General features: G+C 34.5%; 1 protein-coding gene across 6 annotated transcripts in view; it reads right to left on the bottom strand.

The window, feature by feature from the left end:
* The window catches only part of LRRC7 (leucine rich repeat containing 7), a 501,952-nt gene that overhangs the window by 75,347 nt on the left and 401,686 nt on the right, over positions 1 to 24,919 (bottom strand). For 4 of the 6 annotated variants that reach the window (XM_067726541.1, XM_067726539.1, XM_067726538.1 and 1 more), the window contains 5 exons: positions 24,525 to 24,725; positions 17,494 to 17,605; positions 17,101 to 17,281; positions 13,738 to 15,418; positions 217 to 336 (listed from right to left, as the gene is read on the bottom strand). In XM_067726541.1, coding sequence (XP_067582642.1) covers positions 217 to 336; positions 13,738 to 15,418; positions 17,101 to 17,281; positions 17,494 to 17,605; positions 24,525 to 24,725 — 2,295 coding nt within the window. Of the gene's footprint in view, positions 1 to 216; positions 337 to 9,707; positions 9,849 to 13,737; positions 15,419 to 17,100; positions 17,282 to 17,493; positions 17,606 to 24,524; positions 24,726 to 24,919 lie in introns of all 6 variants that reach the window. The other 2 variants (XM_067726544.1, XM_067726540.1) reach the window with 2 other exon arrangements.

The following is a 24,919-nucleotide window of genomic DNA, read 5'->3' as shown; positions in this document are numbered from 1 at the left end:
TTTATAAAAATTCATTACCAGCTCTGAGCATTTGGCAATGTTCACTTTTCATTCTTTTCAATGCACTTACAGTTAACCAGACTCCCTATTGTGGGATAGTATTTAGCCTAAATTTATCACAAAGTTAGAAATGATGTTAAGATGCAAGATATGGATTACATATTACAATGGATATGCAAGATTCATGGTTTGTGTCATTAATTTGAAATTGGTTACCTTTTTAGTAATGGTGTCCGGAGGTACATCCCGCCTCCCAAGAGGATAAGGATTCCACTGGCCACTAGGAGATACATCTTCTTGTCCATTGTCTAAAATGTTGCTTTGCTGGGACGGGGTCTATTGCAAAAATGGTATGGCATTCTTTAGTGATGTAATAGAAGTTTATCATAGTTTTCTGAAAAGAGTCCCTCATGATTATGGTAAAATTAATTTTGTTTAATCACAGAAAAACATATATCCTAAACTGGAGGTATTATTATATACTATTTACGTGGTAAGAACTGTAAATTAATAGCTTTTTGGAAGCAGTGAGAAATTCAATTAAAATAACCATCTTATAGCTATTTACTGAATTTTAAAGAGAAGTTTAAATTTACAGTACTGGAATAAAAATAATCATTATAAAATTAACCAATTGTTAAAAACTACAACATTTAAAAGTTGCTTCATTTGTTTCTTTAGTGTGATCTTACCACTTGGAATATAAACTGAAACCATATAATACATAATATGTAACTTCCAATATTCCAAACCATAATCTAAAACAAATTTTATAAGGCTGTATTGATTCGGGGAGAATGTGTCTTGCACTAATCCAAAATGGTATTAACACTAGCATAGTGCTAGATTCATGGCACTATGACATTATCTACAGATCGCTTAGAGGAAAGATTAACACATCAAAAAATATTGTGCTGTTAGAATTTCAGTGTAAATAAATCATAATTGTTTTGATTCCAAATTGATTTATATAGACCATTTATGCATTAAAGTTTACACTCTTCATATATATTTTATTTTTGGCTGATTTACTGCTTATTATTTTTAACAAATAATAATACTCCTGTATTTATTGTTATTACTACTAGATATTTTGGGAGGCTTCCGTAGTCTGACCTGAGTAACAGAAAATAATCATACATCATCAGAAAGATGGCATCCCGTGTTGGGATACAGTAATGGGATATTTTTCCTGTCGAAGCCGATTAACTTTTTCCATAGGCTTTCTCCTCCTCTAACCTACAGGATATACAAGTACTGCTTGATTTCCTGGGGAATTCTTATGTGGTGAGATATTATACTCAATGTTTCCTATGCCATTTTCTCCACATGTTTTGGAGGATCCCTATGGATAAAGAAAGCCTGGTTAGAGAGTGTATGTGCAACTCTTTGTGTGAAGAATGGTCCTCCAACCCTGGAATGAGGGAACTGGGCCATTCTCTTCATAACATGGCACAGACGGACTGCTTGCCAGGCTTCATCCAGTTATATGGAGTGCTCCTTCCTAATTGTTCTCCTTTAGAAAACAATTATATAACCACCCTATCTGCATTTTGACTACATGCATTTTTAAAAAGCATTGCTTGGAACTATTTAAAAATAATATTTATTATGACAAGATTAATTAAACAAAATTAGATGAAATTTTCCTGGGGTCTAGTGGATATAGTGAAAAGTAAGGAAATAATTCAATTTTCTTCTTTGGCTTTGGCCGTGTGAATTCCTTTTTCATGAGCATATCAGCAAGTATGAAAAAAGAGAAAAAAGGTACTGAATTGAGGCTCCTGGGTTAGTTAGGAATGAATTTACATGTGTTTGTTTGAAAATCAAATAGAGGTAACATATTTAAAGTATATATTACTTGAAAATAACCAGACAGCTATTCAATGACCATCTGTCTGATTTCAAGCATTAATTTTCTAATCTTTATCTTTTAGAGATTAATGTTTGCATATGCCCACACACGATTTTTCTAGCATATGATAAATCAAACTGTTAAAATTAAGCAGTTAGAATATAATTATGCAGGCAGACACTACTGGACAGTTTTCTTTTTGAATTTTTAGTACTCATGTCTTTTCTGGTTTGGTTTCTTTGCCAATGAAGTGGGATAATAAATATATTCAACTAGGTGGGTCTGTGGAACACAGATTTTTGAGAAGTGGTCAGAATTCAACACATATAATCTTTTTTTCCTCCATATCATCTTCATCTCCATCTCTATTTCCTCCACTAAACTCCCTTCAGCTGCCCAGACATGACTCCTACTCAGAGAACAACTGAGAATTGCAAGATTCTTTTCAATGCAAAAGAAGGCTAAAACCCTTAGTCAAAATCCTAATATCATGATAATGAGATTCTTCATTAATTTAGCAATTAATCTCTCTCTTTTTAAAATTAGAATTAACAACCGCACTAATTCCTTTATGTTACAGGGCCCAAAGAGAACATAAACATGCAGACACGTGAAAAAAATACTTTGACTAGACACCAAAATTAAAGGAATTTCCTGAAAGCAATTTCCTTTATTAATTTCAAGAATGCTCTGGCCTCTTTGTTTTTCTGAAGTGAGACACCCTAGGGGTGACTTAAGTTTGCAAAAAATAGACTGTGAAAACAGTTTATTAATGTTTGGGAAGGAAGAACCCAAAAGAGAATTATGTAGTGGGTTCACATTCTTTCTCAAAAGGAGTGAGTATAGCTAGTTACAAAAAAATGAACTTCTGATAAAGTGCTCCTGAGCTTTACATAAATACAGTTACTTAGTTGTTAAAATTCTATGAAAAGTTACAAGGAGCAACTGTCACTATTGAATTTTATTATTTCAAAGAAAATAAGCAAATTGAGGTTCAATTATCTTTAGTACCACATTCTAGTTATTTTCTTTAGATACTTCAAAAGATTAAGAATTAGTCTTTTCCTCACCACATATGACCAATTAAATATAAAATACGTGGAAAATCATCACAATATACCATTTCTTCAGCTTCTAAATTCTGTAGATCCTTAATATTTCAAAATAAAAGAAAAACTCATCAATGTGATTTAGTGAAAAGTCAGAAATTATATTTGTTAAGAAATTCGGTAATGCTAGTAGAAGTTTTGCTGAACAGATGCTAATCCCAAAGACGACTGTGGACATTTGTAGATTTAACGTTTATGATTTTGACTACTGTGAATGATCACAAGCATCTATTGGAAGGAAGAAGTAATTTCTAATTTGTTGAGACATAAAAGTGCATGAATATGTATCTCTATGTATATGTGTATGCATGAGCATGTATATGAGTGTATGCATGCAGGTATGCATATGTGTGCCCATATGTGAGGATATATGTATGTAGAGGATTCACATATATGAGTAAATGAGCTTAGTTGATCCAGTAGCTTTGCTCTTGACTGTTAATTGATGGGTGCACTGAAAGCTTGGGAAATTCACTTATGGCATTTAGTTGGAGGAATTATATGAGAGTGGTATTAGAATTTGGCACTGTGCAAAGGTCTTGGGATATATTCCTTAAGAACTCAAGGATCTATTTTGCTTAGTAATTGGCACATGGTTCACAGAGGGCATTACCACAGCTTCAAAAAAATGTGTGAAAACAACTTTCCCCAAAGTATTTTCAGTGAAATTATTCTTTTTCTGCATATTTTTTGAAAAAAGTAGGTTATAAAGACAAATATACACCAAGTTTGGATCTTAATTATTATGATTTCACAGTGTTCAATCTGAAGATGGTAATGTAATGTCCAGATTATTTTAAAGTTAGTATTTCATTATATTGGTGGGGAAGCATCTGTATGAGTACTAAGCTTATTTTGGTAATTTTAATCACTGTCTATGAGGATTTATGTGGATTTACAGGCTGAAGGTTTTTTTCATAATTAGAAAGATAAGTGAATCCTTCTTAAGCAATAGGTAGCAAAATCAGTAGAAACTATAGGCATAAGTCACCCCAAAGTGCTGCAGAAATATTGCTTTGCTTTCAGCAAACAAAACAAAACAAGATAAAGCAAAACAAAACTGGAATTAAGTAAGTAACCTTTGGAACTAGGGTGAACGAATGCATATCAGATATTGTTACTATTTGATCCTGAGTCACTTGCATAGGTCTATAAGAAAGGACATTAGAAATTTGAAAAGAATTTAGGTGCAAACATTGCTATCTAAACTCTAATTCAAAAGACGGTGGAATAAGTATCAACTAATAAAACAGATACTGAGGCCATCTTCTTCCAGGCAAAATTATATGAAAAGATCATTGAATACATATATTTCCATAATTTCAACTTCCCTTCCTCTGAAATTGTAATTTATATTAGTGTCTGTTTCAATAAGCCAAAAAGCAGTAGGTACTATGGCGTAATATTATGTTGGTAAAAGTTAAAAAAAAAAAAAAGGAAAAAAAATTATCAATTTCTCCAGTGTAGAAGAGACCACACTACTTATATTGGCAGCTGGACACCTGCAGATGGGGAGTTAGAAAAGGCCAGGGATTTCTTTCCCAGCCTTGCATGTCTCTGGAGCAGGATTATTATGGATGATTAAGTCGTGATTTTCTTAGGTTCAAAACCTTTGATCTTTTCCTGCTACCAAACATATTTCTTGGTGTTACTGAGTGCTCAGGAAATGCAAGTGGATCTTAAAGAGGGCAAGGTAACTACTAGCATTTATTAAGCTCAGCTAAATAAGAGAGCACTGTATCTGTAGCACATAGGGGATGATTTGGGTCATGATGTATTTTAGATTAGTTATTATGTTCTACTTGTGTATTCTTTTCTCCGTCCCATAAGATCTACTTTTCTGGATTGTCGTGAAGATAATATAATTATGTATATGAAAGAGCTTTATCAAATATTATGAATTACAGTCAATGAAAATGTCCGATTTTATAAACATTTGAGAAGACATCATCATATACAAGAAATAGGGACTTGAGTGCTAAGCAGAGTCGGATTCAAATTCTACTACCATGCTAGGTGTAGTGGTTACAACAGTAAAACAGTGAAAATATAGTTGAGTTCTTTTATGTAACACATGAGTCTCAGTTTCTTCTTCTATACAATGGTGAGAAATAATTCCATTCAGGATTTTTGTGAGGGTTGTGCAAAAAAAAAAAAAAATTTAAAGTATCTCATGGTACTATGAACATAGTAGATTTCCAATAAATCCTAGTCTTTATTCTTCTCCTATCAAAATATTTATTTTTTCTACCATTAATCTGGATAATAAAAATGACAGTTTGAACTGACATTTTACAATATTATATTTCTCTTTGATAACATAAAATTTCAAGACAGTAGCTAAGCTCAATTACAACAGAACACATCCAAAGAAGCACATTGAACCATCAAAAACGTCACAGAAAGTTGTCTTAAATGCTTTTTGGAGAGGCAGTGAATAAATGACAAATGAATAAATGAATGAATGAATGAATGAATAAGTAAATAGATAGAGAATACTAATAATTTATAATTTAATAGCTGACTTTAATGTCTTAGATGTTCTATTTATAAATACTATTAATTTTTTATTAAACTAGAGTAAGCATCAAAAGATGAAAATATTAAAGGAAATTAAATTTATTAAACTAATTTTGTGGTTTTCTTGATTTGCATTCTGTTAATATCAAAACAGGTTCTGTAAAATTACCATAGAAAATATAATTTACTATCTATAATACAGAAAGACTATATTTAGCTTGTAGTCCATGAAAAATGTACAGTACTTGACCTGGAATATAATAAATATGAAAAAATAGAAATATTCAAAACACATAGCAAAATCTGGGAGAGTCTTTTCTTTTTATCCACATAAATATTCGCTGTGTAAATACTTCAAGTTCAGAGTTCTTCAATCTTTATTCAAAAATAGTTATATCTTTTAAGTAGTTTATTACAAATTTGTTTAAAAGAAAATTGAGAAAAAATTATTAGATATGTTTTGGTAGTCTAAAAAAAAAAAAAAATCCAAACTGAAAAACAAATAATTTGCTCAGTCAGGACCTCAGGTAGTGCCCTTTGGTCAATTACCATAATGGAAAGATGAGGAGGTAGGAATCACAAAAAGGTGCCCTCTCTGGGTACATAACTTGCAAGAAGACAATCTCAGTGTAACAGAGAAAATACAAAGAAGTGCTCCTTTCTTCTAATTACAAGAGGTTAAGTCTTGCCAGCAGAGGGTGTGGGGAAAGGGTCTGGATTTCAACCCCTGAATGTTCCCTGGGGAGGACACCACCTATACAAAAGTATGCTGCAACTCCATACCCAGTTCTTAACTGGTAATACGTGAAAACATTCATTTAGATTCCTTAGGACACTTCATTTATTCTTTCTAGGACACCCCAAAGTCATTTACCACAGTACTTAACTAGAGATATCCAGTGTTATCATTCAGCAATTTTATGAATAAAAAGATAGCTCCAGGATTTTCACAGGAGAATGAACAGTTTTTGTTAATTTTATCTACTGAAATATTTTTATTTTGATCTTACTCTATATTTTAGTGCAATTCTCATGGCTAACAATCATTTAGAGGCTGTAATGATATCTTAAATAGCTGATACTAATTTTTATTATCTTAAGTGGCAAGATGAAAGTGCTGTAATAGGTTTTTATGTATTTGTAAATCAAAGGAAAATAATTTTTGCCTATCTCCTCTCCTGGTGAGAAGGGCTCCAGGAAACAGCCTCAATCATAGGACCGGTTATCAACGGTTAGTGGAGAATCTGAAAGGCTGCACCTTAAGAGAGGTTGACACTAAAGTTTGGCAGAAAAACCAAACAAATTTTCAAATTAAGGAGCTCTGCAGAAGAGATATACCTGAGCACAAAGGCAAAAGGGCAGAGACTTAGATTGGAATCCATGAAAGGAAGTAGAGCATGGAGTAGTCTTGAAAGTGATTAAACATCCAGTAACCACACCTGATAATGTTCCTGCACTAGCAACAAGGTAGCAAAGTTGTCCAGATGCTGAAATGTCTACAGTTTACAGGGCTTAAACTCATCATTTGGGTCATAAAATCTTTTGAGGGCAATGGAGTAGTTGCCCTGACTGTTTATTTCCATCCCTTGCTTTCTTTCTTCTCCCTTTTATTTATTTATTTTTTGGTGTGTATAATAAAGTATTGATGATAATTCATTTTGAGATAGACTATTTCAATACTTGAATTACTCTTTTTTAGGGGGGCCTGGATGGCAGCTTACTTATTTATTTGTTTTTATTGAAGTATACTTGATTTACAATATTGTGTTAGTTTCAGTTGTATGCAAAGTGATTCAGTTCTATATATATGTGTGTGTGTGTATATACTGAAATGTATATATATTATTTTATATATATTCTTTTTCAGTTTCTTTTCCATACTTGAATTATTCTTGGTTTGCAATTTAAGGTAGTTTCCAAAAAGAATTCCTTTAGGTCATCTCTGTGTCCAACTGAGTAAGGTTGCAATGTCTCCAAATATAACTCTGCAATATTTCTGTTACAGATCATCTTAGAGCTATAGTAATAGTTAATGAATCCATTCTATAGGGTGCCCCCAAAACATCAGAAAATTAATATAGCAACACAGAGGTACCTAATTTATATCTGGAGAATAATTTATACATTGAGAAACAGTGCTTCAAGTGTATTACCATTTTTCAGACACTGAATATATCTATATTATCCTATAGATTGATGAGAAAATAGGGCTAAAAACTAAGCAAAATAAGGGGTTATCCATATGATATAATTTCAAGGGGTTCAAGCAATAGCTTCTTTCATACCAAGATCTCTCAAATCTGCTCACTGTATTTTGAAATTCTATGATTGTAGTTTAAGGGTTTGATTTCTGTTTAATTACCAAGCTCTCCAGAAAAGGTGTCTATTTAAGTTGTGATGGCTCATCTGTTCCTTAGTGCAAATAAGTTTCAAGATCTTTTTGAACACTGGTTTTGTTAGGGCAGAAGATGAATGCCCTGGGCATCTAAGAGGACATGAAGAACAGACTAGAGGCTCCTGTGAAAAGGGTCTCACTGATGGTAGTGTGCTGGAGCCGACTTGTACTAGCTCATGAGAGCTGACTATTCTCAGTCCCAATTCTGAGTTCAGTGATGTCAAGTTACTACTTTGAAATTGGCCAGAGAGGGAGTGTTTTATCACTGACATAGGTAAACACCATAAATCAGTCATTTTTCTCCCTGGAGAGAGTTACCTACACAATACTGGTCCTGTAACAGGAGACTGAGGACAAGGAAAATAATTTTCAAAAGTTCTCAATTAAGTTAGCTTTTTTTCTTTTCCCCAAAGTGATCATGGGTGACAGAAAAGCTGTGAATTTAAATGTCTCTTTAATTTTATTACTCTCCTCAGAGTAGGAAGCAAACTATACAGAGCTAGGGGCTGTTATTAAGGCTAATTTGACAATAAAACATGAGTTTGTGGTCTTATAACACTCACTTTCCTGGGATGGGAGTTTGCTTCATATGTTCATTAATTTGATTAAGAGAAGAGTGTTTGGAGGCTACCATCATTTTGTTATCCTTACTTTTCCATTGCTTTTTTTTGTAAAAACTTACTAGGTTAATGACTACATTAATAATATAGTCATAATGACATATTGTGTGAAAATGACTCATTAGTTTCCATCGAAAGGTAACTAAGAGTGCATTAGTCAATTTAAACAGGTAAAATGTGTATTCTCTGTTTTGCTTGAATAAAACAAGTGGAAACGGTCCTTTGACAATGGAAATGTTTCCTCTTACAGTATATTCTCTTTCAAATAAGCCTACATTTTCATTTAAAATCATGCGAACTTTCCACTTTTCCATTAACCCAGGATGAGTAAAAATTTGCTAGCTAAGCTACAAATTTGTTTCTCATGTTTTACTTCTGTGTAATATTTCCTACAAAAAAAAAATGGGCTACAGAAGTATTTAGAAGTGCCAACCACTTAATTTTCATTCTAATTTAGGACTCTATGTCTTTTCCAAAGGAATCAACTGAAATCCAATAATAATTTCTTTGTGTGTGTGTGTGTCTCTTTGTTTTGTTCTTTTATTTTTATTATTTCTTTCACTTCATGAGGATTAAAACTGTAGTTCACATCCATTCTCTATCTCAGCTCTTGTACTCAACCAGCATTTATTTAATCTTTTCTTCTGAGAATTCCTTACTTATACCTAGTTCATTGGTACATTTAAGACTTAGATTAATTGACCATAACTGTGTGGGTTTATTTCTCAGCTGTCTGTTGCGTTCCATTGATCTATGTGTCTGTTTTTATGCCAGTGCCATCCAGTAATAATTTCTAGTTCTGTTCTCAGAATGCATCAGCAAGAGAATATAGGGTGGTCTCCAAAAAAGTAAAAAAAAAAAAAAAAAAGACAGGTATATATCAATACACACACAAAAGAAAGAGAAGCAAAGAATAAAAGAAAAAGAAAATGAATAATAGGAAAAAAATGAGTCTTAAAGCAACACAAAAAGCCATGTACCTGCTCAATCCAAAAAGCAAAGCTGTTAAGCAGGAACCTGATAATCAATCTAGCTATAAATATTCATTTAGCAGCTAAGAGTTTGGGCTCTACATTGTTTGCCCTTGTGCTTTTTGGACTCCTGAGAGTCTATAAGCAGGGCTGTATGTACAGCCTAAACACATTACGTGAACAAACAACATTAATTGGCTTTGGTATGCTGACACATGTAGGGCAGTCCATACTTACTTTCTGAAGAGGTAGTTCTTGTAGATCAAATTTAGACTTAGTCTGCAAGTTTAAAGTCATGCTTCTGCCTGCATGCATTGCTGAAATACCTCCATAGGGCAGCATGCCAAGGTTAACTGTGCTGTGTTTGTAAGCAGCATTCTGAGTAGAGGAAATAATCATGTGACAGGATGTGAACACATGCTCAACAAACTGATTATTACACGAACATGTTTAAATTTATAACATTTAACTTAAAGCAGGCAAACAGTAACTTTCTTTTTTAAACATGCACTTGATCAGACAGAAGCATACAGTAAACAGTGTTAGTTATGCACATAATGAGTACCATCCAAAACTACAGAAAAGACAAAAAGCAAAGATAACATTTGTTTTACATTTGCTGCTAACTCAAAGGCATAAAATCTATCTCTTATATATCATGATTGTAGTGACTTTGGACAAATGTTCATCAGTGGCGGTCTATTAATTCAAAAATTTCAAACAGCGAGGTCTTAATCAAATTTTGTCAGCTGCAAATCTCATGGTCTCTTTCACATTGTAAGATTAGCACATACAAATTAGCTTAGCTTATAATTCTGCCTTAAAACTAATACACTGAAAAGTTAAAGCCAAAATCAGTTGCTTTTATTTCTCTGTCTATAGGCATAATTATGGCAACTCAGAAAAAAGAGCTGGTCAAAAAAATCAGTCAATCTGACCAGTGGATGATTGAATTTGCTTATTAGTTTAGTTAAACCAGTCAACTTGTATGTGAATCCAAATATTCTAACTTTTTTGTTGTTTCTTAATTACATTTTAAACTGGAAAAATTTCATAATGAAACTAAAGGAACTATGATTTGAACTATTAATGCTGCTTATCTGATATACCTAAATACCTATAGAACATTCTAGTGATATTTGCATTGTAGCTACCCTTCAGTAGGTTCATCTAAAGTTATTCCAAGTGTCTGATATGTAGTTTGTTTTTTTCTACAGAACTTCATTTAAAAATTAAAACATTTTGTATACCCTGTCATCAAATAGTTTCCATCAGTACAATCTCTACTTTCCACCTATCATGGACATGTAATAATTGACGGCATTTGGCCCTTTTAAGTAATTCTCTTAATTTGGAAAAAAAAAATCTACAGAAGTTAACTTAGTACACTTTTTAAAACTGGATATTATTGAACATTAACAGCAGGCAGCTATTCTATTCTGAGGGCATTTTTGCAAAGAAATGATTTTTAGCACCAGAATTCCATCAACTGAAAGACTATTAAACTCCTGATGGTGTGCTGTCTACTAATCATATTTGTTATGGATCCCTGATTATTTCATCCAGAGATTTTTTTTCATTGTCACCATGCCAAAACTGAAAAGGACACTGAACATTTCAATCTAGCACTTGAATGACTCCTTAAGTGTTAAAATGACTCCAGTCTAGTGCTCTCTCAGCTCTTATGGAAGAGTAGCAGTCTTAGACATATGGGTTCATGTTTTCATTTCTCCCAGTCAAATGGGGCTCTATAGTGGAAGCATGAGCCTTGAGATAAAACCAAAGGAGAAAACAAGCATCTTTAATCTAGGGTAGTACTTGGAGCTGCCTCTCCAAGGTCAACACCGAGCAAGATCTTTAACCAACATTATGTAGAACACTTAAGCTTATCCAATGTCCAGGCTTCTAGGCAGTTCTCTTGTATGAGGAATGGACAAAGATCTTGTAGTTTCTAATGTAACTATTTGATTTCCAGGGTTCAAATCACTCAACTAAATTTCACTGAAAGGAAGCACACTGTGTCTGGGGCAATCTGACTTTGGGCAGAATGTTAAGAACAACGGTACAGAACTATTTTTACATAGCAACTCTGTGTTCCAGCACCCTGAATTTATCTTGTTTTAAGTTTTAAGTTAGATACAGCCTGAATAGCTCAGTAACTCAATTTAGAGAGGGAAAGAAAAGTTACTTGGAGAAAAGAGGAAGAGCTTTCAGGATTTGATAGCTTGAAGCAATATTCTAAGATAATTTAATTTCATGGAATTAAATGAGAAACTATTAAATATACATTGAAATTGCTCTGAAAAATGAAAGACAGACTGAGGGAATTATAAAGACAGAGGATATGTGAAGACTAACTAAAAAGGGAGGTATTGTCACAGTAATGGAAAAATACATACAAATTTACTTTTAGTTATCTGGATCTGGGACAGGCAGGACCTCCAGACTTCTGCTGATCCAAATCCCCCTTCCCCAGTCCTATTTTCCTCTCTCCAAATTCCTGCTCCAACTAGAGGAGTCACCTACTTTTCAGTAGCTCTGATCAAAGGAAAGGAACCATTTATTTGGGAAACCAGTAAATAAATGATGGTACCAAGTGCTTAAAATTTTGTCTTTTCTTTTTCATGCTTTGTTTTCACTCACTCCTCTGTTGCCTCAAATTACTAGTCATTGTATATATGCTCCAAAAAGCTTCTTATAACCTTTCTTGGCTAGTTCATCTTACCCTGTTACGTATGGTCGTGTCTACACGAGGCCAGAGTTCCCAAACTGTACTGTTTTATTTGGCCCCAAATATTTTCGCCCTCCAAGTTATCTGTCTACATGGAGGGTATAACTTGAGGTAAGGCATGGTGACAACCGACCAGGTGTCTCCCACTGACAGCCAGTCATGAGGCTTTGATGAGGCTCCCTTCAATGGGACTGAGCACACCTATTTGAAACAGACATTCTGATGAAATATTTTGCAAGGCAGAACCAGTTTCCACATTGAGAAACTAATACCCACACCCACATTTATTAGTTCACTCTTTCCCTATAAATAATTGTTTTCTTGTCATGTAGACACGACCTACAAACAATATAATTATTTTAAAAGAGTACACCTGAAAACATAAAATTCAGCATTAAGAAAATATATAATAAATGCAGTGACCTGTGCTTTTAGCAGGACACCAAATGAAATAAAATTATTGAGTGAAACATTCTAATGGTATATTATTACCCAGATCCCCAATTTACACTGAGCATTTAAATCTAGAAATAGAGAACAAAAGGCCCTATTTTCACAAAAAGGACTTTTAAGATTCTAAGGTCAATGCAGAGTACACAAAGCCCTCTACACCAAAGCTGCAAAGTATCAATACACTCAGTGGTAATGGTCAATTGATCATAGTTCTAGAAAATGCAGACTTCTCTTAGAGAGATACAAACAACAACAAAAAGTAATTCTAGGTCTTATACAAGTTTTTTTTTTTTTGCTCTCCTCAATTGCTATGCATTTCATGATTTGCTGTGATTCAATTTTTAACTGCATTAGGATTAATGTCCCCCCCCTTTTTTGCTGCAATATACACACTAATTTGTACGTTTGTAGTCTTTATAAAGACATCATCTATTTTTGTTGTCTGTAGTATGATTTGAATTTAACCATTTCTTTCTATAGGAAAAGCAACATTCTAAATGGCAGGATTTTCATTGAATAAAATAATGTGTAGGAGGGCATTCAATCTCTGCTTATTTTATTTTTCTGTTTCTTGCTGAGAAGATTATTGCTCATTAGAAGTAATAACTTTAGTAGTCCCATAGCAGTAACTATATGCAAATTGTATAAACAAATTAGGTCTGATTTTAATATAAGTGAGTGTGTGCAGAAAGGATTAGAATACTCACTTTTTATAGATTCAATAAAAATCATACTCTTTAGGTCACTAGAGAACAGTTTTGTGTCCTAGGAGATGCATTTTGCCTTAATGGCTAGAAAGCAATTGAAGCACTATCCCATATAACAGAGTCGAATTCTTTCTTACTAACCATATTTAGGATAGTTCTGACAAATAATTCACCTATACATTATGAACTCTCAAAGAGCATCAAACAGTATCCATGAAAAACTATTATGATTAATTTCCCCACAATATAAAGATAAATAAAATGCTGATCATCTATTCATTCATGTAGTTCATGCTTCACTACATGTACTTAGAAATGCCAATAAAGTAAAACTAAAGGCAGGAGGGATATTCTTACAGAGAAATGCCAAACATACCCTGTCTAACCTTCTAGCTTCTATATGTCTAAGCAGCTGTTGTCTCCAGTCTGCAGGCATTTTACCACAGCTCTCCTCTCCCTTCACAGGAGTAGGCCTCGTCTTTATATCACTGTTATCTGATGGCTTGTCACCATAGTTACCCAAGTTATAGTCAGATGGTATTTTTTCCAAAAGAGCTGCCATAGTAGGCCTAGCTGAAACTGGCCTGGTTTGGGAGGCACCATAACTCTCTGTACTGTAGCTTCTTGCAGACAATGGCCTCCTTTGGGTAAGGTTTTTAACTGGAAAACTTCCCGCCTGAGCTTTCACTTCTTGATATGAAGGGTGTTCATCTTCATACCTGCCATTCCTTTTCAGGAACTGGGACTCAGTCACTGAAACGCTGCTTTGGCGATCCAGACCTGCCCTATATGGAGGTCTGCCGTACCTATCATTCGGAGGCAGCTCGTGAGGTTCACTGACCCTTCTAAACATGGCCATTTCTGTGGAACTCGCCAAGGAGTCAGCTCTTCTCAAGAAGCCTGCCCTGGCACCTTGGCTTGCAAACTGGGCATTTACCACAGCATCCTCATTAACAGATGGCTGAGAAAATGAAAATATTTGCTCAATCGGTGGGTATCCTCTGTAAGCTCTAGGACTAACCAAATCCTTGGTGATGTTTTTGCCCGGCTGTTGCACGTACTCAGAATTGTGTTGAAAGGGGGGCGGTATCCTCTTTTCAGCTTTAACCTCCACTGCTCCTTGGGGATTGAAGCTTTGGTCAAATTGATAGACTTTTTTTGTCATGGAAGCTTTTTGTTGTTGTGGCCCTTTACAACTTCCATAAGTGAGCATCTCGTCATCCAGCATCGGGACTGACTGGCTTCGAGACATACTGGACATACCGTGCTCTGGTCCTAACATTTTGTCAGGTCGTTCGTGACTTCCTAAGTGATCACTCCCAGAAGCATAGTTTTCTAATGGTATATTATAAACCTTGTATGTACCAACGTCAATCTCATCGATACTCTGTGACTTCTTGAATTTATTGGACTTGATGTCTTTCATTAGTGGGGAAAGCCTCTCTGTGCTTTTGCTAATTGAAATAACACCTTTAGAAGATTCTGGGCGGCAGTGGATTTGAGAAAAGACATTACTGAGACTCCTGTTGGGATTAGAATCATGATACTCCCATGGTACTCCTGGAGAAAAAGGACTAGGTATTTCAGCAGATTCTTTTATATGTTCTTTCCTTTCAGGCAATGGGCTGGTGGTAGGGGTTGTCTCTAATTTGGAAGGGAAAGCAGTCCTGTCTTCAAAAGGACTAGGGGTTCTGGTCCAATTCTGCCAAGGATTGGAAGGAGGCACTTCTGTTTCTGGTGTGTGTCTGTGTGTAGACTGCTCAAGTTCCAGGGGAACACCAACAATCCTGTCCTGCCTAATCAAAGGCCTGCGTCCATGAGAAGATGTGCTTCTAGATTTTGAACTCAGGAGAGGATTATTGTTGGCATTCTCGCCTGTGGTTTCCTCTGCAACAAACCCGGTGTTATCATAATGTGAGCCATCAGTCCAGTTGTCAGTGAAAGTGTCACTCAATGGCAGCCGGTCAGGACGCTGTGGTAGATTCCCTGGGGGGACAGCCTCCCGCTGGCTGAGCAATGGCTTTGCATCAAGAGGCTGTGGGAAAGATTGTGCAATCCTGTGAACACAATGGGAAGAAGAAACCTGAAAATGAGGAAGATCTGGGTCTTTGCCAGGAAGAACACCCGGCCAGAATACCACCATCCTTTGTTCAACTGATCATTCATCCACATCTCAATTATGATTAACGATAGCATTATTATTCCATGTCCAAAAAGAGTCACCCCTTTACCCTGCTCTACATTTTATTTCTTCTCAGTTATCATTACCTTCTAATATGCACAGTCTACTTACCTGTTATATGTCTTGTGTCCTCTGCTAGAATGTAAACTCATGAGGGCAGAGGTTTTTTTCTCTTCAGGCTTAGCATAGTGCATGGCACATAGTAGGTACTAAGTACATATTTGTTGAATGAATGAATGAATGAATAAATGAGTGAATGAAAGAAATATAGATATTTTTAGTAATGGTCCTGAAACCTGTCTGATAATTAGAGCTACCTGATTCCTGGTCCCCATGAATTTCTGATTCAGTACATTTCCAAACTATTAGTTGAGAGTACATTTCTTATCAATGCTTCTTATATCTAATGAACCCAAGTTGTCTTCAAATAACATATTTGAGGGCCAGGTATTAGAAGACATTAAATCCATTGTATAGTGTATGCATTCACATATCTTTTTCTAGAATGTAAATTAAATTAAATTAAATAATTAAATTAAATTAAATTGTGAGTTCTGGTCATTGGCATGTTTATTCTGGTGACCACAGTATCTCTACAAGATGCTCATTTTTCTAAGTTTATTCTAAACCATTTGCACACTAATGATATTGAATTATATATCTTTTATTAAAGATTTTTAAGGGCTTTTGCTAATTGAAAAAAAGTGCATTTAGAAGGCATCTTCCAAAAGTACCTAAATCAGTCTCAGCTTATATAACAAATAATAAATTTAGAAACTGAAAGAGTTAAGATTTTTATCATGGGCATCAATGAGTAGAAATAGTTATTCATCAATTACCAAAGAATATATTGTTAACAGTATTGACATTAGCAGTAAAATCTGAGTGAAAGTCATTGACTACCTATATCATATGAAAATTTTTATTTGCTATTTGTTACAACATGTTACAAAACAACATGTTACAAAACAAGGGAATCAGCACTGGGTAAATGCTACTTCATTGAGTCACTTTATTGACCTCCATAGCTTTTGATTTTAATATATCTGTAAAATGGAAGTAATATAGAGTAGGAGCCATTTTGGAAGGATTAAATACTTTTACTTACATTCTAACTTTTCCAGGTGGTGATAAAATGATGATGATGAAGATGCTGATGAAAAATTTATTGAATGTTTACTCTGTACTTGGCACATTAGTGCTTTCCATGAATCTTTCTTTAATTCATAACACCATTTTGGATGGTGAATGCCCAAATGTGTCACAATTATGTACTGAGGCAAACACAATTTTTGATTTTCGATTAAAAATTTTTTGGGTTCTATCATCTCAACCTGTTAATGTACTACCCTCACTCCGTAAACAATGGTTTTGCTGTGTAAAATGGATTTATCCACTCTTGGAAATCCCAGGGGGACTACATTTGCTTACCTGCCCCTCTGTCTTCTATGCCACTCATGTGCTGAATACAATCCCCAAATTAAGAAGATTCCATTTTTTTAAAATGTTGCTGAAAATAAGCATTTGGGGACAGAAAAGAGGGAATTCTAAACACACCTGTTACCCCACAAAGAATTATGTACTGCCTCTTTAGCTGTTGTCTGCAAGGACCCCACTTTAACCCGGGTGTTAGAGGATCCTGAGGAAGCCTGGGAAGGCGAGTAGTCTGAGTAAGTGCCTGAGGAAACACTGTTATTCAGACAGTGAGTTTTGTCAACTTCAGACTCATCTGTTGATTCTGAAATGTAAACAGGAAATTATTATAATGCTGTGAACATTGACAAGTATAAACACAGAAAGGCAAGTATGAAAAACAGCATACCAATGAATGTTAGAGATACATATTTATAAAATATTTCTATAGACTATGGTATATCATAATTTACAACTGGTGATTCATCATGCACATGCATTTGTGGCATATTTTCCACATCAGGTTCACAATGTTACCTTTTTTGTCCTTCCCTAGCAGAACAAGTTTGGGTGGGTACAGAGGGGTCTCAGCTAATGAAGGGTGAAGTTCCCCAATCCTCATTTCATTAGCTGGATGAACAAAAGAATCCTGAGAGATATAATAATACAGGACAAGGAAAGTAAACATTTAAGCATTGGTTAACCAAGATGGCAATATCTTTATTTGGCTCAGATACAAGATGGGACTCCAGAATTTAATTCACCGTGGCGCACTAGGAGAAGTGAATCATATGTATCTCTGAGGTAAGCACTAAAATGTTTTGTTTTTCTAATTTAAATGAGTCCACTTATTCATCAGACATTTTTTGAAAGCTGTTTTTATGCCTGGCACTGTGCAAAGAACTGTGGAGTTTCCAAAGAAAGACAAAATGCCACCAATGCCCTGGGGGAGTTTACAGTCTAGTTAGGGAGATAGATATAACTCATAAAACAGGACTGAATTATAATAAGTCATATATAAGTAATACAATACATAATCTATAACATATAAACATGTAAGAGTTCTAAGGAATGAACTCTTTTAAGAGTTCTAAGAGGAATATATTACTGACCAACTAGTTTTTTTTTCAAATATTAACAAAGTTAATGCACAATTGGGCCCTATAAATACTGCTTTTACTGTCAATCTCCCTCTTAATTCCTACTGTTTCCCAAGTGATCTTCTCAGTTTCTTTAGTTTTACCATGCCTTCTTCCAAAGGTTTCTAGTTTTCTCATGATCAATCTAGCCCGCTAAATCTTCACTCTACATCCTTTCACTCAGTATAATGAGCAACATTGGTATAAGAATATAACTTTATGACAAATAAACATATTTAAAAAAACCGATGAATTTTAAACTTCTGTAATTCAAATTATTATTCCCGGTTAACCAGGTAGTGGGAGGACATTAGGAAAAGCAAAATTCTCACTTCCTTCTAGATATAAAAATGGCTTATTTACACTCAGGAGTAAGTAGTGATATAAATTTGTGCACAGCAGTTATCTTTCTGTCTTTTCCCCTTAAGCTCAATTTGAATTTAAAGAAGAATTTTCAGTTTTTTTCATTCATTAGTACTTGTTTGTTTGAACATTAATGTAATACATTTAGAAGTATTTTGTTAAACTGGAGAAAGAATACACTTGAGGACAAAATATAATAATGAAATGGTTCCTACTTTATAACTAATTGGTTGGTAATATCAGATAGAAACTCTTACTATACATTTTGCTTACCCCCGCCCGCCACCGCAAACCTGGGTATATCTGACACTTTTTTAAAAAAATAATATTTCAGTGGAAGAAGACTGGACGATCATCTAGTCCAATCCTTTCATTTCCTAGAGGTGGATTCTGAGACTCAGTGAGGCCCAGGCTTACATAGATAAGTAGACAAAGATCCAGCATGGAGGTAGGATTCCTTTGGGCTCTAGTCGGATGATTATCCCTTACATTGCCGCCTCCTGGTTAGCTCAGCTTGAGCATATTAGAGACTTAACATGCAGTATTGTATATATTTGAAGAGGAATGGAAAAGAGAATGGGATTGATGGAAATTCTGGAGATGAATAGGAAAATCTGTGTTTTCATGGATTTTGAAAATTATTTCAAAAGTTTAGCATAAGAGACTTTGGATATAGTTTTGAGTTGAGAGAATAGAGTAAAAGCCTTCACACATCTTTAGAGACATGTATTAAGTAGAAGCAGATGCAAGTCTGAGAAATGGTACTATGAAAGGCATAAAATATGTTAAGACTTTCAAAAATTTTTCAGTTACAAAGTGGCATATTTCTGTTTTATTCCTGCTTTACCACTTATTAATCAGGTTGCCTCGAGCAAGTCACTGTAACTCTCTGGATCTTATTCAATTTATCAATAAAATGAGGATAATAGATAATAAGAATTAGTGCAAATTTCTTTCTAATACTAACATTCTGTAAATATCAATATAACTTATTTGTTGAAATAATATTTTAAAAAGGAAATATTCTTATGACATTTTAATATAGAAGTATAAGCATTTTGTTTTAGTCAAAAACAAATAAACAAAATAGTTGTATAAGCACAGAAATGTAAATATAGTTAAGGATTTCACTACTTTTTTTTCCCCTTATGCCTTACACATTCGGTACTCAATTTATCTTTTATGTATAGATCAAACATTTACACTTGTATCTCACAATTGTGACTGGAGCTCTGCATGGCAGCTGTAGTTTGACTTAAATTCTAGTCTCTGACGCTGCTCAAGAATTTCTATTTTGAATCAAAAAAGAGCCCTCATGACTGGGAAGAATGATATCAGCTAATCATGAACTTGCATCTCTTCTCTAGAATTCTGTGGCCCTCCACCTAGGTAGAGGACTACTACTGAAGCAAGAGTAATGGATTTACACTGACCCAGTTAGACTCTCTTATCTTTATGAGCAAAATAATGATGATGATGATGATGATGGTGGTCATCAGTTAAGAAAAATCTATTACCTGTCTACTATTGTGTTACTATGCTAAACACTATATTTTATCCCTGTTGATTATTTAAATGATAATCTTATTTTTATTGTTATTTATTATTTTAAGTTGTTTATTATTATCACCTTTGTTTTACAAGTAAAGAAATGGAAGTTCAGAGAGGTAAGCAAATAATTCCAAGTCACATGCTTAATAGGTGGTAGAGCTGGGATTTGAACTGGAATCTGTTCTTCTTGAAGGTCTTCTATGGGATACTGTATATGCTATATTGTCTATCCTAAGAAAAGCTCACTTCTCAAATGGGCTTCACATAAGAAAGTTAACTATCCAACAAAGGAAATTAATAATTGGCTTTGCCTCTATAAAGTCTTTTATAAATAGCTGGAAGAATCAAGTTCATGTTGGAAAAGTGGGTGAAGCTTTTGGGACTACTTCTTTGGGTGAAGATAGTGGAAGTTACTAGTAGGGAATCAAATTTAGTGGAGTTCCCATTATAAGTAAATTGAGCCATATTTTTTTCTGGTGAGGGGACAGAGATTGAGGGGAAAGAAAAGGTAAAAAATTTTTTTTTTTTTTACCCCATTGCCCTTCCACTGGTCAAACTAAATCTTGGCTGATACTGCTGTAGTGAAAGGGAGCCTAAAGCCTAAGGTAGAAGTCAAAGGGGGAAGAAAGCTTATGCCTGAGCTTTCGAGTCAAAATAAATAAACGCATTAATAAAAGCATTTAAGGAAACTTTCAAGGGTAATTGACTATTCTCTTTTTCCTGGAGAAAGATGTGATTCCTCTACAGAGAGAAATTGGACTGAGTCTCCTAAGAAATGGAAAAGTGCCTTCCTTTATGAAAGTGGTTAATGCAAGCTAGCGACTCACAGAAGTATTAAAGGAGAATGTGGCAGGGTCTCCCGCTCTTGTGGATGGGAAAGGAATGGTCATTTACTGCAGCTTTCCTCTGTGCCACGATCTGTGCTCAGAACTGTTATAAATATTTTCATCTGATTTCATCTCCGCAAAATCTCTGAAAGACTGTTATTATTATCTGTATTTTTAAAGATAAGAAACCAAGGCTCAGAAAGGTTTCAGTGACTTGTCAAGGTCACACAATTGGTAACAAGGTGGAGTCAAACTTTGAATTCATGTCTTCTACACTTTCCCCTGTTCCTTTCCCCCATTCTGAAAACTGTGCTCTTGAGGCACTCACAGTGCTGTTGCTAATTCACAGGGACACATGAGTTACTTTAAATATTTGAGGGGAAAAAAGCAATACTTGACATCAGTCAGATACTGTGAGAACTGCTACCTTGAGGTAGCTCTCAGTTTCAACATTAGATTGCACACTTCTTTTGATTAATAGTCTGTGTGAATCTGGGTTTTTGGTGGTTGCTGTGATAAAAAATAATCAAGTGCCACTGGAAAATCAATGTGAAACAGAAATTAGAGTTGTAGTACCCAATATGATTCCAAGGTTTGAGAAGGTAGGTGGTGTCCAACAGGTGCACACATTCCATGAGTAAGTAGTTTTGGTTATTTAAGAATGAACTAAAACTATTATTTTCTCTTTCAATTTATGTGTATTGTTTTTTTCAAATAACCACTAAGTGGGGCATAAGTATTTACTAAGTTGTTCAGACCTAACAATAATAATTGGAACTGTTAGTTATTTCTTGGCTATCACTGTATATTAACCCCTGATACTTTTGAGCCTTTGAAATTTTGATTTTAAGTCTCATAGGCTTTGATTTTTACATATAAATAAAATCTGGCTCCTTAAAAACTGTTTCTAAGTCACCCAGTCTATGGTTTTCTGTTATAGCCATCCAAATGGACTGATACTGGGGGAAAAACAAATGTAATCTCCACAAGGCATGTATGAAGGAAAATGGGAGCAGAGGAGAACCTTCATATCTCTCTGACCTCCTTGTTCTTATGGCCCTCTTGGCCATATTCTCTATGTTAAAACTCTTGGCATAGGGTTGCAAATAGAAAGTGATCAATAAATGATATATCTTTCCTTTTCCCTCTTTCTCTGCTGCATTTGTAACCTATTTACCTTGCTTCTTCTTTCTGTTTTCTGCTTTTGCTTCTGCTTACCTCTGTTTGTTTTTTCTTGGTTTTCCATATTTAACAACATGGATAAATATGTCATACAGTGTGTGACACCCTCTTTCACCTTCTTGGTAGCATGATCTAAATAATGATGACCCAAAAATGGCAGGCACAGGTAAAACATATAATAAAAATGCATAGTATACACTGATCAGCTAGACACTTAGTTATTTGTATTTATTATATCTGGAAGTAGAATAGAATTAGAGCCCCTTAATTTGGATGCAGTAATGAGAAGGAAGGATGATACAGAAAAGGACATCTCCTAGCCCTAGGATGGCTAAAAGTTGGGCATAGAAGATCTAACATCTCAATTTTAGAAAAAATATTGATATTATCAGTGAAATTTCTATTCAAGTGGAAAAGGCTAGTAGATGAAGAAAACTAAGAAAGAGTGGGGCGAATCATAGAAATAAATATGAAGCTGAAAGTTGAGCTTCAATCTTACTTAGCTTGGCTACTTTAGCAAATTAAGAAGATTAGATAGGCAATACAAAGTCACTATAGTGTTTTTTTTAAGGAGGACAAGATTAGATGTGTGTTTAAAAAGATCATTAGCAAGGCAATGGGGGGCTTGGGACAAGGTAAGCCAAGAAATTGACAGTTTTTACAGAAATGCAGGACAGAGTTGAGGACCTGAAGAGATAGAGGAGATACACTAGATGAAAATGTATAGGAGTTAGTGATTGGAAGGGGCAGGGAGTGGGGAGCAAAAAGGAAGAAGAAATCAAGATGCCTCCCAAATTTCTAGCTTGAGTGAACCGGTAGATAATGGTGCCAGCTGAGATCAAGACCAATTATACTGAAGCAGAAGGAGGTTTGAGGAGGAAACATTAAAATTAATTTGGATTTGTTAAGTTTGAAGTGCTTGTGGGACAATTTTAAGATTTTTTTTACTATTGAGATATTATTAAATTCATGACCAAAGCCATCTTTTCTTTGTCTCATCTCTCCCATCCCTGTATTAAGCAATTTTAGGATCTACGTATTTTGCAGTAGTTATTCAGTTTGTGGGTTATCATGACCTTACAGTTATCTTGATGTTAAACTGTGATGACATGAGATATAAATATAAAGTGTATGTGTATTTAGGGTGTACCCACTAAATGTTAGTTTTCCTCCTTTTTATATTATTGCAGTATCTTAGAGATAAAAGAAAAGTATGTTGCTTTGCTATAGTATATCTGTAATGTTTTAGAGATGAAAAAGTACAATAATATGAGTTTTATAAGCAAAATGAAAAAAGCAATGAAAATAAATATTTACTTAAATTTTCTTCCCTAGATATCCAGCTATATTCCTCTCTTTTGGGTCAGGCTTGTACTTCCACTGGCAGATATGCACACCACGCTTATTTTTGCTTAAGCTTTCTTTTCTCTTCGCCTAGAATGCCTTCTTCTCTTTTTGACTTTAAAAGAATCACCTAATCTTTAATATGCAGTTCAATCTTAAGCATTTCACATAACTTTTAAAGTGATTGGCAGTGACTGCTTATCACTCCATTTTCTTAGAGTATTATATTCTCCATCACACAACTAAGGATGTTATCATGTTTTATATAATACATTCTCTAATGGCTTCATCTGTGTTAAGTTTACCTGGCTAGGCTCTCAATTATTTGGAGACTATTCACACATTTCATATTTCTTTACTCTCTCTCACAGTGTTTAGCACAGTGCTAAATATACAGTTGGTGTTTAATGCAAAAAACTGATGCTTTGAACGCAGATTTGTAAAAGAGTTTTGTCAACCTAGATTTTTGAGCAGTAGGTATAGGAACTTCTAGATGTACTCATATCAATTATGTTTCTAATGAAGATTAAAAGATGATAACCAAATTAGCTGAAGAGTAGATGAAATAGTACAGAGGTGGCATAAATGTAGTTGAATTCTTTTCAGACCACACAAATTGATAAGGATAAATATCTAATTCATTCTAAAATATAGAAACTAAGCTTCATATTAGATTCAGTAAAGCTAAATTTCAAAGTTATTGCCCCTTTTTATATAGTAGTGTTTCCTATAAAGGGTGTAACCCAAACACAAAAACATTTTTAAAAATTGGCTCTAAATCTGATCAAGAATTTTACTGATATTTGCATAATAATAATAAAACTTCATTTAGGTTTTTCTAATGACTCATACAATAAAAGTTTGGAGTAGTCAAAGGAATATCAAGAAAATGATTTAATGCACTTACTGGCCAGGCCTAACTTGGTGAGCGAATTATTCCTTCTGTGTGTATTGGAACTTTTGGAGCTGTATTAATGATTTTACGCCATGAAGGTGCATTTATTAAATGCAACCCTCATAGTTTGGAAGAGTAGAGAGACTCATTTATACATTAGGAAAAAATGCACTTATCAAGGAAGATCTGTTCAGTTAAAAAAACATATCATTTAGTAATTCCAAAAAATCCAAACCACACTGGCAATTACCAATAACCTTGAAATACCTCCACTGTAATCTCCTTTGGGGCTACAGGCCACTTGTGTTCGTATTTTTCTTTCACAGTTTGCTCCGTGTTAGCAGTTGGATTTGAATTCTCAACACGCACTCCATGGCTTGGCTTACCCACCAGATTTTGAACAGATTTTACCATATTCTTTAAATCCTCTGGGTAAGGAGTTGGATATCGTTTTAGGTTTATTTCAACCTAGAAGTTTGTAAAAAGAAATTTAACATAAAAATACCTTCAGCAAGCATGTTCACAAAACTACTCCATTTTATGTGCAGTAGTATAACCAAATGCAATATAGTGAGTGTTGAGCTGGCTGAAAAACTGTGTTGTAGAGTAGAACACATAGTGTTCTTTTCACATTCTGCCTCCTGGACTTCTCCCCACCCCTG

Source organism: Pseudorca crassidens, chromosome 2, assembly GCF_039906515.1.
Source record: "Pseudorca crassidens isolate mPseCra1 chromosome 2, mPseCra1.hap1, whole genome shotgun sequence".
Taxonomy (NCBI): domain Eukaryota; kingdom Metazoa; phylum Chordata; class Mammalia; order Artiodactyla; family Delphinidae; genus Pseudorca; species Pseudorca crassidens.
This window is presented reverse-complemented; position numbering and strand designations above follow the sequence as displayed.